Source organism: Meleagris gallopavo, chromosome 14 (assembly GCF_000146605.3).
Source record: "Meleagris gallopavo isolate NT-WF06-2002-E0010 breed Aviagen turkey brand Nicholas breeding stock chromosome 14, Turkey_5.1, whole genome shotgun sequence".
NCBI lineage: Eukaryota > Metazoa > Chordata > Aves > Galliformes > Phasianidae > Meleagris > Meleagris gallopavo.
Window position 1 is genome coordinate 6,729,749 of NC_015024.2, and position 13,853 is coordinate 6,743,601.

Consider the following 13,853-nt stretch of genomic DNA (forward strand, 5'->3'; position numbering starts at 1 on the left):
AGTCTTCACCATTTACCAGAACCTAGCTATTCTAATGTTTAATTTTAAAATGAATTTTCAGAAGAATGGACCAATATCCCTATCTGAGCAAGGCTGAAATGGAAATGTGTTTGTCACTCTGATCTTGTTTGTGAACTGAACTGAGTACAAATTGATGATTTAGATGTCCTTGTTTTTTTTCTTTTTTTTTTTTTCCCTTCGAGCTCCTTAAAGTATACAGGAAACTATTCCACATCTTAACTCTTTTCCTTGTGCTGTACACTTGCAAAGTATGTACAGCCTATCTTCCTGTTACTTTAGGGAGCACAGGATTTCCACGAGCAGCATTCTGGCAGAAGATGGCAATTCTCCTATCAACCATAGTATTTCTAGAAATCTGTATTTTCTTGATTATGAAACAGCCAGAACAATCTGACCCTCACAAGTATGATTCATTAAAAATATGCAGTTCTTGTGTTCGTTGAACCTTCTGTTCCAGTTGAAAGAATTACAGAGATCTCTCCTTTCATTATTATCCAAATACTTAATTACTTTCCACACAAAATGGGAATTGCCCTGCCTGGTGTTGCTGCAGGAAAATACCATTCTGTTCAGAAACAACTTGTCAGCAAACTGAGACGATCGAGGGTAAAGTTGTACATTGTTGTGGGTGTTGCAGATCATTCATCTGTCAGTTTGGATAAATTGTTTTTTTTTGTTCTTCACGTCTTTGTTCTGGACAGTGTCTGCAAGGACTATTCTGTGCTGCCCTCTCCTACAGTTCAGAGTTTACTTTATTAGCATTTGTTGCTGTTGACATTTTTATAGTTAGATCTCCAGTGTTCTGGCATACTGTCTGCTCATAAGTAAAGCTTCCCAGACTAAGTCTTCCCAGACTTAGTATGACAATTATTTTTATAGTGCAGTAATGCATATTGTCTGCTAACAAATATATATGAATTAATGGATATCTATTTGTTTAATTTTTTTCTAGAAGAAAAATAATTCCTAAGAGATTATAGAGTACTTAGTGTGTCATTGCCAGAAAGCCACTTTTTTGCAATGAAGCTTGTATGTTATTTACCTACCATACTCCTCCTCTGTATACAAGTGTCATATCCACATTGTTTGTTGTATTCAGTACGCTTTGTATGAAACTCTAATAATGTTCTGTTGTTAGGAAACATTAAATAAGAAACAAAACCAAAATAGGTGTTTTTTATCTTATCAAATTTCTGAACAGTATTATCCTGGTATCTCAAATCCTGGAGTACTTTCTAACTGATTTTTAAATAATTGATTCTATGGCCTCTCCTGCTTTATTCCTCCACTCAGTTTCAAATCATGCAGAGGAAGTAGAAAGGGAAAACAAAATGCATCTTGTGGACAGAGGTCCCTGAAGATTCTTGTTGGGGAGGGGAAAAGAAAGTGAGAAGGACAACAAGGGAAAAAGATGGTAAACAGTGAACTATTCCTTGAAATATTTCTGCATGTAGGCTTAGGCTCCATCCAGATACTGTGAGGATTTGAGGTTTAGATACAGTATTTGAAATTTAAATCATCTTCCTTCAACGTTCATAAAAGAAATAACATCCTACTGCTTGCTTACGAAAAAAAAAGCCGCAAGTTATTTGCTTTTTTAATTTTCCAAATAAGATAAATGAAGGTGCTAACAGTAAGTCGCATGCTTGTTGAAGTGCATTTGGGGAGCACTGCTTTCCCACTGTGAAAATTAGGAAAGGGAAGAGACCATTAGAGACAATACACAAGTAGAATTGGTTGAAGACAATGTCATGTGACCTTTTTGGATAGTCATTAGTTAATTTGTGTTGGGAATGAAATAAAATACTCCAGCAATGCAACCATTATAGTTTACATTGATTTAATTAGTGGTTTTTTTAACTCACTTTTTCTTTTCTTTTCTTTCTTGTTTTTTCATTGAATATTCTGGTACTTATCTATTGAAGAAAAATGAGTTAAGCATAAAAAAAAAAGGGCTTGTGACTACTTTCAGAACATTTGGCAGAATGCGTGCGTACTCTCTCCTACATCCTTACTTTGCTGATTTTCCTTACATTGCTTATTTTCTTGAATATCATCAATTAAATAAGAGGACAGCAGAAATATACTCAAGTAATTTGGATTGTATTCCAATTACATGCTTTATTGCTTGCTGGGCCTGCTTTCTCTCGTGCATTTCAGATTCTTTGGCACATTGTGTTCAATTTTAAGTTGGAGTTTACTGTTGAATCTTCCACATCACTACTTATTAGCAGCTATACAGCTTGCAATTTACACCTTATAACAATATAATTCTTTCTAGGTGATTGTTTCATATCCCCAAATACTCTACTCAGAACAACTCAAATTTTCCTTTTCAGCATTAAATACTTTTTTTCCTTAAGATTCCTTTTTTGATAATTTTTCAGTAGATGGTAAATTGGTAGATGGTCCATTGGATTTAGTCAGTCATGAACACTTTTACAAAACTGTGCCGTTTACCTTGTTCCTTCAGAACAAGATGAATTAGAGAAACTGTATTTACAGTTAAGATTATTAAGATTATGTGAAGTGGCAGTGATGTGTAGTAACATACAGAATGCACAAAAACTTTGTACAGAGTGTACAAAAATAGAGTGGGCCGATACAGATGCCTGATATCAGTAGGAAAATTTGCCATCTGGATGCAACATTTTTCTGACTGTACTGAGGATAGTTTATAGAACTGAGGTGTGTAACTCTGGCTCTGTAATTCCACAAGGTAAAGTGGAAGAAAACATAGCTATATGTATGAGAAGTGATCACACTCAAGAGTGAAACACAGATTTACAGCGCATTTAGGGGAAGTGTCGACAGGAAATAATGGAAAAAAAGTAATTAGTGTTAAACATGATTTGTTTAGTCATCTATCTGTGGCTGCCAGAATCTGTCAGCTGAAAGCATGGGCATTTGTGCTACCCGAAACTGTCTTTGAAAATTGAGATAATGTCTTGGTGGCTTAAGTTATTCAAATGCTGCTTCAGATGACATTGGTTGAAAAGGGAGTTGAAGAAATGTACGCTCAAACTTAATTACACTTCAGCATATAGCTTACGCATCCATTTTCTTCACCTGCTGTACCCAGTATTTCTGAGATGTCCTCTTATGCACTTTTCTTACAAGCATGCATGCCTGCTTGAGATTAGAGAGGTAACTGCTAATTGTGACTGTACCAAAAGATGGTGAATTCACAGTTCAGATGAGATGAAAGCATTTTGTATTCTCTTTGAAAACATTATTGCTGTGAGTGAGATTTGTCATTTGACAGTGCTATTAGGAACAGGATCCCTTTCAGATTTATATAAAATTGGTTTAAAAATGCTTACAGTGCAGCAACTACTTACTGTCAGCAGTACCTCCTAAATATAGAATTTGCATTTGGTATTGACTCTTAAATATCAACGTTGCTATCAGATGTATTAGCAGTAAAAGCCTCAAACCATGTGGATCTCTGGTATTAGCATGGTGTCCTATAAAGTGCCTTTGAAGGCTTGAGATATTTCTCAGGTTTATGCCAAGTTCCTGCACAGAGTTGCCCTGGATTCTGCTTCTAAGCCCAATGCATTCATTTCAGTTTTATTCCTACAGACTTTTGCAACTGTGGCAGAAGCTAAATTTCTTATATTTGCAGTAGTAGTTTATGTAAATTAAAGAATTTCCTTGGATTCTGACCACTGGGTAGTCTCATAAAGGTTAGGAAATGTATTCTCAGATTTTCCCTAGGTAAACTTCTGAATGCATAAAAACATGTTACAGATTAATATTCAGAAATGAATTAGCCACCTCAGTACTTTTTCCACTACTGCCTTTTGAATTGTGGAAAGAAAATCTCAGGTCATTTTCCACACCTTTATAAAAGGTTTTTCTTTAGCATATATTTCTATGCAGAGTGCCTGCTGCGTAGAAATATTCAGGAGTTACTGTGTAAGGAAGACAACTACTACTCAATTAAGGTATGCTGGCTGCACAAGCCAAATCCTCTTTCACATGAGAATCTTAGGCCTTGGAAAACCTGAGGTCTGTTTAAACCTTTGTAATTCTGAGATGTGAGATGAGGGGATGAGGCTGTCCTGGGAACGATTTAAGATCAGGAGCCATTGCTGGTCACACATAAACATGAAATGGTCCTGTGTAAATGGAGCATCGTGTGCTCTTGAAAACAATGCCTACTGGTTCTTCTCTGTATTAAACAAGTGTAATTATGGGTAATTAATTAATTACATTTTCTGAAGTTCCTTTTTTTTCCTTTTAATTACTTGCTGCTGAACTCCTCTGTCAAAGTAGAAGCTGTGCTTACAAGAGAACGAATTCAGACATCTGACATAGTTAAGTGTGATAGTTGTATTCCCTCGGGTAAGCCAGGACTGATCAGGAAGACACAGCATAGTTTAATTGGATTGATCAGAATGCAAATCCTTAAAAATTGTTTTTCAAGCCCTCTCTCCCTTGCTTGCCATTACAGAGATGAAGATACAGTTAACCCACTAGTTATCAGTCAATTCTTGAATGATACAGAATTCTAATTCTTCTAATGAGCGGGACGTAATTTCCACATCTAAAGTGGGAAGTACGTTCATAGTATGTACCATATTACAGACAAGGAAAGCTTTACTGTTTTTCTCTGTTGGCCGTTACACAGATTTTACGTTCTTTCATTTTCCATTTTGGGAAACTGATATAGCATTTTCTAAATCAGAGAAAAGACATCTCCTGCATATGGGAGTAAACTTTATATATTTTTCAGTTTTTAGCGTGGTACAGCTTACAAATAGTTTTAAGGGGAAACCAGATATTTTAAGTGAAAAATGGAAGTATTGTGTTAAGAAATTCTGAACAGTTACTTTTATGCCTTCTTATAAATGCTCTGTTTTCCTACGGCAGAATTTGGAAAAATGGCTGTTTGTCAAAAGCATGAATGACTTTGTATGTTGTCAAGGTATCGATCGCGCAGCTTAATTAATAGCACAATTGATTATTAATCCCCAGATAAAGAAAAAAGATTTTCAGCTTTCTGTATGACTGATCTGCAAAATACTGATCATTTGAGTTACTTTACTTAACTGAGTCAAATTGAGTCAATTCATTTGATAAGGTGTTTTTATTCTGGTAGATGCATGCAGAAATGTTTCCAATGTTAAGACTTTATGAAATTTTCAATGTCTAGGGAATAGGAATTAATATGAGAAACCTCTTAATTGTGTAACATGGTATGTTAATGTTTTTGCAAACCATTGACTTTATTTTTAAGCAATTTTCTTGTGATGTCTTAAGTTCTGTGCTGAGTTTCAGCGTGTCGTGTTAAAATATGTAGCAGTATCTTTGCCTGTTTCTTTTGGAGATTCTGAAAATATGAAGATAATAAATTATGACTAATGTACACCATCTGGCAAGGGTGGGAAAAAAATTCTTCCTGAGCAACAGGGTTTCTGCTAAGCTGATTTGCTTAAAATAAAAAAGCAAACACATTTCTTCACTGAGAAAATGTTCTAACAACTTCCCTGGAACTCAGTGGATATGGGTAGCCTTTATTTTGTACTAAACGATTGATCTTAGCATGGAGCTTGTTGGCTCCTTGCATGATGAGAAGGGCAATGGAACTAATCAGTGTTGTTATTGCATCACAAGTTCTTAAAAAGATTACTGAGCCTTAGTGGATTTGAGCAACATTAACAAAAGTGTGAGACAGCCTTGCAGGAATCAGCCTGCGGTAAAGGGAGAGGGCCTGGTTCTGTGTGGAAGCAAATCTGTGAACGAGCTACTGTTAATCTGTGCAGCATCACAGATCCTTAGAAACAGCCAGATTTTGGTGCTTCCTGTCATCTCAAGATTTACAGCTATCACTTTTTAATCTGCCACTTTTGTGATGCTGCATAGAATAAATGCCATAGTAGATGTTCATAATTATGTATAATTCTAATTTAATCTTTATGGTTTCTAGAATGAAATGGTCTTTTCAATGCAGATGTTCTTCAGGGACCCAGGCATACATATGTCCTTATTTAAGTTCAGTTGTCTTATGTCTTAGCGTTCCTACTTCCATTTTAAAACGAATAAATTATTCACTTAAAGATCCCAAATAATATAAATAAAATAAAATTGTGCATGGATGTTTTCTCGCTACAGAGAAAAATAGGAAATGTGTTCCTCTTTTAAAAATGCAACCTTCTGTCTGGATCCTTAAATCATCACTTGCTGCCTTAGTTCTGCATAGCAAAACTACTCCTTCAGCCCTTCCAGTAATGCTGAAAATGGGATAGTTAAACTTTATTCATTCTTGATTAATGCTTGCTTAAGCTCTGGGCGTGCCTGGTGATGTGTGGCCATAGATGTGTCTAGGCTGCACACCATCATTGATGTCCCTAGACATGGGCAGAAGGTTACAGGCATGCAAGGAGGGACTGCCAGTACCTTCCTAAGGGCGACCAGGTTGTCAGCTTTGTGTTAGAACATCTGTTGGCTGCCTGCTTACTGAAAAACAGAGTGTAAGGAAAGCACAGCCCGTACTTTGGATACTGTTGTTAAAGACTGGACCAAATTGCTCCTCTGGCCACTGTGGAAGATACAAAGTGTATTTTAAAAAAAGGAAAAAAAAAAAAAAAAAAGAAAGAAAAAGAGTGAGTGTGCAAGAGTGTGGAGGAAAATGAAAAGACAAGAGAAGAAGGAAAAAGGAGGAAAGAAATGTGGTGTTGAGAACAGTAGGGTTCTGTAGTAGTAGATGTATATTAAAGAGTTCCTTAAATTTTCTCAAGTTTTTCAAGAAATTGTTTCTCTTGAAATGCCCACTGGCTGTTCTGTTAAAAAGCATCCTTCCTTTGTGCCACTGACTCGGTTAATGGCATCATCTCTGCTTCTATCTTGTATCCATTATGAATATACATATCTTGGGGCAAACCCTGTCACCAGGGCGTGCATTTCTGTTCTTCCACAGAATTGCATGAAAACTCTCCCACGATGTTCAACGCTATGCAAACAGCAGGGGCTTTTACATATGGAGTGGATGTAGGTAGTCATACTTGTCCCAGTTCTATCTGTACCTGTCTTTGTGCTCATGTAAGAATTATTTGAAATAGATTAGAATAATGGAAGTATGAACTGGGAAGAACTTCTGGGGATTATCTAAACTTCAGCTCTTAGCAGGAGAGTTGCCAGTATGCAGTTAGATCAGCTGTGCTGTGTTGTATAGCTGCATCTTCAAAACTTTTTGCATTGAAGCCGCCTCTTTGGGTGTTACATTGCCCTATTGGTAGAGAAGTCTTTCTTAATTTCAAACTTGGAGCTTGTGGCTCTTTTCCTACGTTTTACCATCTGCTGCTACTTTGTATTTGGCTTCATCATCTTTGTAACTCCCCTTCAAGTAGTTATTGTCCACTGTTAAACATTTATTAGCCTTCTTTTTGATGGAGAAATGATCTTTCCTTCACTGGAATTTGCACTTTATCAGTGTTCTTTTTGAACTAAGGGGCCCCAAACCGTAGTTGTTGCACAGCCTCAGCAGCATATAGAGCTGGGATAGTAATTACCCACAGTTTCCTGGCCGTCTTCAGGAATTCCTAATGCAGCTCAGTATGCAATTTGTCTTATTTAAAACCAGCACGTTTAATGTGGTTCCCAGTGTGATTTTCAGGTTCTTTCTCAACCTGTCTTGACGTGTGGGATTATTCTACCCGAGGTACAGAACTTTACATTTCTCCTTTTTGAAATTCATGAGGTTTCTGTTGGTCCAGCTGTCAAGTTTTCTTAAAGTCCCTTTGCTTTGACACGCAGAGCTTTCTCAGATTGCTTCATGCTCTGCAATTCAGAATGCTCTGAGTGCAGAACTCACCTGCTGTGCAGCTATGTGGACACCCTGTTGCCTTGATCCCCGCTAGTTTAGCATTATGTGGAGCTCTCTTGTGAATTTAGGGAACAGAATGACAGTGTATGTGCCAGTGTATATTTATTTTTCATTCTTTCTTTTTGTGTTAGGATTGTCTATCCCTTTTCTAGCACTTTTCCCTATTCTGTATACATTGCATGAGATTGATATAGCAAATCTGAAACAGTAAAACCAAAATGACTAACAGTGAAAACTTATCATAATGCCTCATAAAAGCAAATTTACCAGCTGTGTTATTACCCATCCAGAGTTCTAGCTTGCTTTGGAATAGCCATCCTAAAATGCCTGTCTTCTTTTTAATTAGTGCCAACTGATACTGATCTTCAATGGGCCACTACCCAGTGCTTATCTTGGTCACACACTGCTTGCATTTTTCATAGAATTACAGAATTGTTAAGGTTGGAAAAGACCACTAAGATCTACTAGTACAAACATCAACCCATCACCACCATGCCCACTAATCCACGTCTTTCATCTTAGAGCATTTTTCCAAAAGAAGGAAAGATAGGAGGAGGAGGATCCCATTATGTTGATTCTAGACCAAGAAGAGCACGCTTGGAAAACAGTACTTATTTAAAAAAATATATATATAAAAAAAAATATATCATCTTTAGGCCCACAGGCTAGCATAAGATTTGAAAAATTGGAAAATAGTCATTGTGAATCCTGAAAATGTATATTTCCCAAATTCTATGTATTGATGATACAAGTGGTTCATAATGGTGCTAAAATGTGATTTCCTCATGTCTTTACTGCCCCCAAATGCTTGTTCTTATTATAATTATATTATTTTCAGTCTTGCTTGAAAAGTATGACTTCACCATAATTGCACTGAAACTGTATTATTTTTCTCCCTGATCTGTTAACCAGAACTAAAAAGCTTGTAACAGTAAGAGCCATCACCACTAGGTTTAAAAAGTGCTTGCTCTAGATCATATATTTCTTGAATAGGATGTTTGCAGTACTGATTAAGAAATAGGAAACAGTCCTGCTTCCTTATGAAGGAAAGAAAATTGACAGGAACAAGACCAATGTATTTTGAAAGATAGGGGTTAAATAGTAGGATAGAATTAGATGTGAACTGTAGCATTCAAATGAACAGCAGGAGTATCTTACCATTAAGCAAGTTACACTGGGACATGGGTTGGTGCCTAGCCCGAATAACTATAGAGCATTAAAACTTTCTGTGAAGATGAACAGAAAGGGGCAAAGATGCTTTTTAGAAGAGTCTGGTAGGATTATGGTGGGATTATATTACATCTTTGCCTATAGTAACATCTCAGTGGGCATAATGGCCCAGAAATCTGATCACAGTATCATAGAATGGCTTGAGTTGGAAGGGACCTCAAACATCTAGGTCATCACCCTCCTGCTGTGGGCGGGTTGCCACCCATCAGATCAGACTGCCCAGGACTCCATACAACCTGGCCTTGAACAGCTCCAGAGATGGGGCATCCACAACTGGTACTGGCAGCCTGTGCCAGTGACTCACCCTGAGTAAAAAATTTCCTGATATCTAACCTAACTCTCTTCTCTTTTAGCTTAAAATCATTTCCCCTTGTCTTATCACTATCAGCTTGTGTAAAAAGTTCCCAACCTGCTTGTAGGCTCCCTTCAAATACTGGAAGGCCACCACGAGATCTCTGGGGATCCTTTCCTTCTCCCAGCTAAACAAACCCACCTCCCTCAACCTTTTTTCACAGGAGAAGTGCTCCAGCTCTCCAATCAACCTTATAGCCCTCCTCTGGCTCACTCTGACATCTCCATATCCTTCTTGTGCTGGGAGACCTACAAGCGGACTTAGTGTGGCGTGGTCTCGTGAAGGCAGTCATGAGGGTGATAGTCCCCTCTCTCCCTGCTGCCACCCATCTGTTGATGCAGCCCAGGATACTGTTGACCTTCTGGGCTGCAGGAACACACTGCTGGCTCATGTCAAGCCAGTCCTGCTTTCCTTTCATGTTAATGAGTTGTTGATATTTGCATATACGAAGGTTCCTCTCTTTTGTTTCACATTTTCTTTTACTGTTCTGGCTACTGATATGTATTTTGCCTATAGCAAATGCCAACCTAATATTTTTGTCTTCCTTATGTTGTCTTAAATAATTTATCTTTCTATACCCAAGTTAGAGACTTGTATATAGGGAGACTGAAATAATTGTTATTATGGAATGTATACATGGTAGAGCTTGGCTGGATTTCAGCACTTTTGGTTTCTCAGGAGCACTCATAAATCATATTATTGTAACCTTTGTTGTGCTCTCTAATCAAAGAAATATAATGGCTATTCGTTCACAGAGCGTTTACAACTCTCTGACATCACTTGAATCTTGTTACCGTGTGATTGTTCCAGTTTATCAGTGAAAAATTAGTAAGTGGAAGAGCCAATTTTGAAATTGCTGTTGGGAAAAATAGCAGGAGAATATGGTGAGGAGGAGAAGAATGTCCATCACTGTCACTGGGACAGAAGAACTCATGCAAAACAATGTAGCTGAGGTGAAGCTGCCTTGGGTGAAGCTCTGTAATCCTTGTTTTCTGACTGTAATCTTTACTGAGCAATTACAGTCCGTATAATTAACGCTGTGTATGATAACAGTGAACAACATCCGTAAGTGCCTGAAGAAGTTTTAAAAAAAAATGAATCGTTCTGTGTCTTGTATTCGTGGCTCTAATATTTGCATAATGTCAGATAAGAAAGCAAGTGTTATACAAAGAAATGATGATTTCTGAGGGTAAAAAGAATAAATGTGTTAATTGATCTGTTCTGATAGCTGTGATTTTTACGACTTATCCAAATCAAATGTGCTTTCAGGAGACAAAGAAGAAGACACAAAAAATTATTATCCATTACCTATGAAAAGAGATTCAATATTTATGTTGGTTTAAAATATGAATTCTGGCAAAATGAAGATACTGTGTAAGAACAGTGCTTTTGAAAAAGTATTGAAACAAATGTGAATTGGACCTTCAATGATACAGGGGATGATATATGAAATGAAAATTTGTTCAAGCATATTAGGATGACTTAAAGCAAATCTCGTGATATGCAAGGAAGAATAAGTAAATGTAAAATTCCATGTCAAGATGACTTGGAGAATTAAATTAAATTAAGACCACTCTCATAATAACTTTTCAAAGCTCATTAGTGCACTGCAACACTGTCTCAAACACCTTTAATAGAAAGAATTCTGTGTGTTGTAATTAAAAGCTGATGTAGTGAATAGTTAAGTTAGTATAGCTCTGCATACCTTTTAATGATATTTCAAGGATTCTATTCTACACCATTTTCTGATTTTAATGAATGTAATGAATCCTATTGATCTGGATGGGACTATTTGCTTAAGTAAAGACAGAGTATTTCAGTGTTTGCCGAACTGAAGCCTTTTTTTCTCATGCTGTGCCAAAAAGGGAAAATTCTCATGCAGTTGTGTAATTACAACCTTGTCAGTACAGCTAACATTAAGTGCTATACAATTAAAATCCATAAAATAAACTGACAGGAAGTACTGTTTCTCCTTAATCTTACAACTTACCCTCCTACTGTGAATTTTAAATAGTAAAAGAGCTGTTAAATTGCATTGTCTTTCATTGTACTTTTTCTTTGTCTTTTACAGGAAAAAGTAGAATATGCCTTCCTGATAATTTTTACAGTTGAAACATTTTTGAAGATTATAGCATATGGATTATTATTACACCCCAATGCGTATGTTAGAAATGGATGGAATTTATTGGATTTTGTAATAGTAGTAGTAGGGTAAGTAACTCATATTCTGTTGTAAAAAGATTTTAAAGTCTTCTTTACAGTGAAGTAGATATAGATCTGTTTGGCTGTGTGTAAGGACCTGAGCTTGACATTTATTCCTCTGGAGTAAAAGCACTGACTGAGAAGAGTGAAGAATTCCGTATAAAATCAAAAGTTTTCACTGGTGTAGGCTGTATTGCACCATCAGCTATACACTAGAAGTTCATAGGGATTTCTGTGTTCCGCCAAATAATTTGACAAGACATATGTTCCTTAGTTGTCTTGCCTGTTGCTTTATCAAGAAGCTCTTGCCAGTTTGTTTCCCTCCTCTGACAAGTTACTGCTCAAGTCTTGTGCAGGTTACCAAAGAGTGGGGAGTTGAATGTCCCCTGGAAAGTGATTATTGAAAAAGGGAATTTCCAGTATTGCAGATTTTTTACTAGTCTTTTTAAATTGATATAGCCTACGGAGAACGTTATTCCATGTAACCTTGTAGATTGTGGCTGGCTTGCAAAGACGAAATTGGTATGGAAGTTGAAAGTCTATCAAGTTCTCTGTAATTGAAAAAGCCCAGGAGTTCAAGAGTATTCTGCTTTTAACTCATGCCAATGTATTAAGGAAAAAGATGCAAAGTAAAGGAATTTGTGGTAAAGCATTATTAAATATGGGGAAGTATTCTGAATGTGTTAATAACCAATTTATAACTATTTGATTCTGAGATGGAAAAAAAATTACTGAGAAGATTGTATTTGGGCCAGTTGCATGGGCCAGAAAGAAATTTTCATTGAGGACTAAAATTTGTATATAAATAGATCCTTCATCAGGCTAGGTCATTCTCAACAGATTGGCCTCTGTGCCTGAAGGGGAAGCTTGGTGGGTAGGTATGGAGACTATCAGAGATAAAAGCTCTGTTCTCTTGCCAGGCTCACTTGAATAGACCTCTTCTCTTTTGTCAAATGACCATGGAGCCACAGTAAGCCTGGAGCAGTCTAATTAACATGACCTCTATCTTTGGCTCTGTCCTAAATACATGATAACTAAAAATTTTTCCATTAACTCATAAAATGCTCACTATTGGAGGCTAAATCTGATTAGGTCAAATATTCGCACTGTGTTCATAAAAAAAATGAAAAAAAAAAAAGGACTGTATCTTATGAAATAAGTAAAATATCACACTACGATTTAAGTTCTAGCTCAAACCCAGATGTTTTGAGGTGTAAATTACTGTGTATGTTGCCATCAGTTGTCATCTTCATGAAATTATTGCCCTTCAGTAACACACAATTTTGTTTTTGCTCTCTTTGTTAAAAAAACAACAATGCAAAACCCAAGAAAAAACACCATGCACGTAAGTAAGGAAATGAGTGAATCCATTATCTAATTAATACTGAAGAGAAAAGCCTACTGGAAAGTTGATTCTCATATGTAACTATAGATGGATATGGAATCACTTCTGGATCTGATTTTATTTGACTAGCATCATCATGCAATTTCATTAGGTATTTTAATAGCTTTGAAAGAGCTGCCATGCTGTCCTCTAGTCAACATATTAGATGAAATTTGCTTTGTGTGCTTTTTCAGCACAAACTAAAGCAGTCCAAATGCATAAATCTTAACTATGCCAGAAGAAATCTCTACCGGGAAAGGAGAAACATGCGCATAGGCTTTTTCCCCAACATGAAATTCAGCATTTAAACTTTTGATAAACTGTACAGGAGGATAAATGTCAATCTTAAGAATAATAAGAGTTTGTATGTTTTATACCTTAATGGCTTTAGATAATGGACATAAAATGACAGAAGTGTAGATATGGCTGCTATTACTCCTGTCCTTGTCATTCCTCTTTGAAACCAGAGTAGGTATTACCTTCTGAGCACTCTACTATTTGCCTGCATTCTTTGTCATGCAATTTCTGTTGATTTAAGTGAAATAACAAGAGTCTAGCAAAGAAAGCTTTCATTGTGCTTTTATAGAGCTTTCTTATGCCTGCAGCCTTTTAAATTTTCTGAATAATGTACTGATTGGCAGGCTTGAAAGCAGCTTCTCTTAAATTGGGGTTTTATTCAGAAGTCTGTTTAACCACGTTGTCTCTGGAGCGCAAGTAGTCTAGCTGAAATCATTGAGGTGGCTCATTTTCTTAGAATTATGCTTCATTTAAATTATGACGATGAATCAGGATCTGAAATACTAACTGTGTGGATTTCTCAAGGTGTTACAGAA

At 36.6% G+C, this 13,853-nt stretch overlaps 1 protein-coding gene across 3 annotated transcripts in view; it reads left to right on the forward strand.

Annotated features, from left to right (window-relative positions):
• CACNA1D (calcium voltage-gated channel subunit alpha1 D) overlaps nt 1–13,853 on the forward strand; it is a 170,238-nt gene that overhangs the window by 52,199 nt on the left and 104,186 nt on the right. For all 3 annotated transcript variants that reach the window (XM_031555547.1, XM_031555545.1, XM_031555546.1), the window contains exon 4: nt 11,506–11,645. In XM_031555547.1, the coding sequence (XP_031411407.1) occupies nt 11,506–11,645 (140 nt within the window). The remainder of the gene's footprint in view (nt 1–11,505; nt 11,646–13,853) is intronic.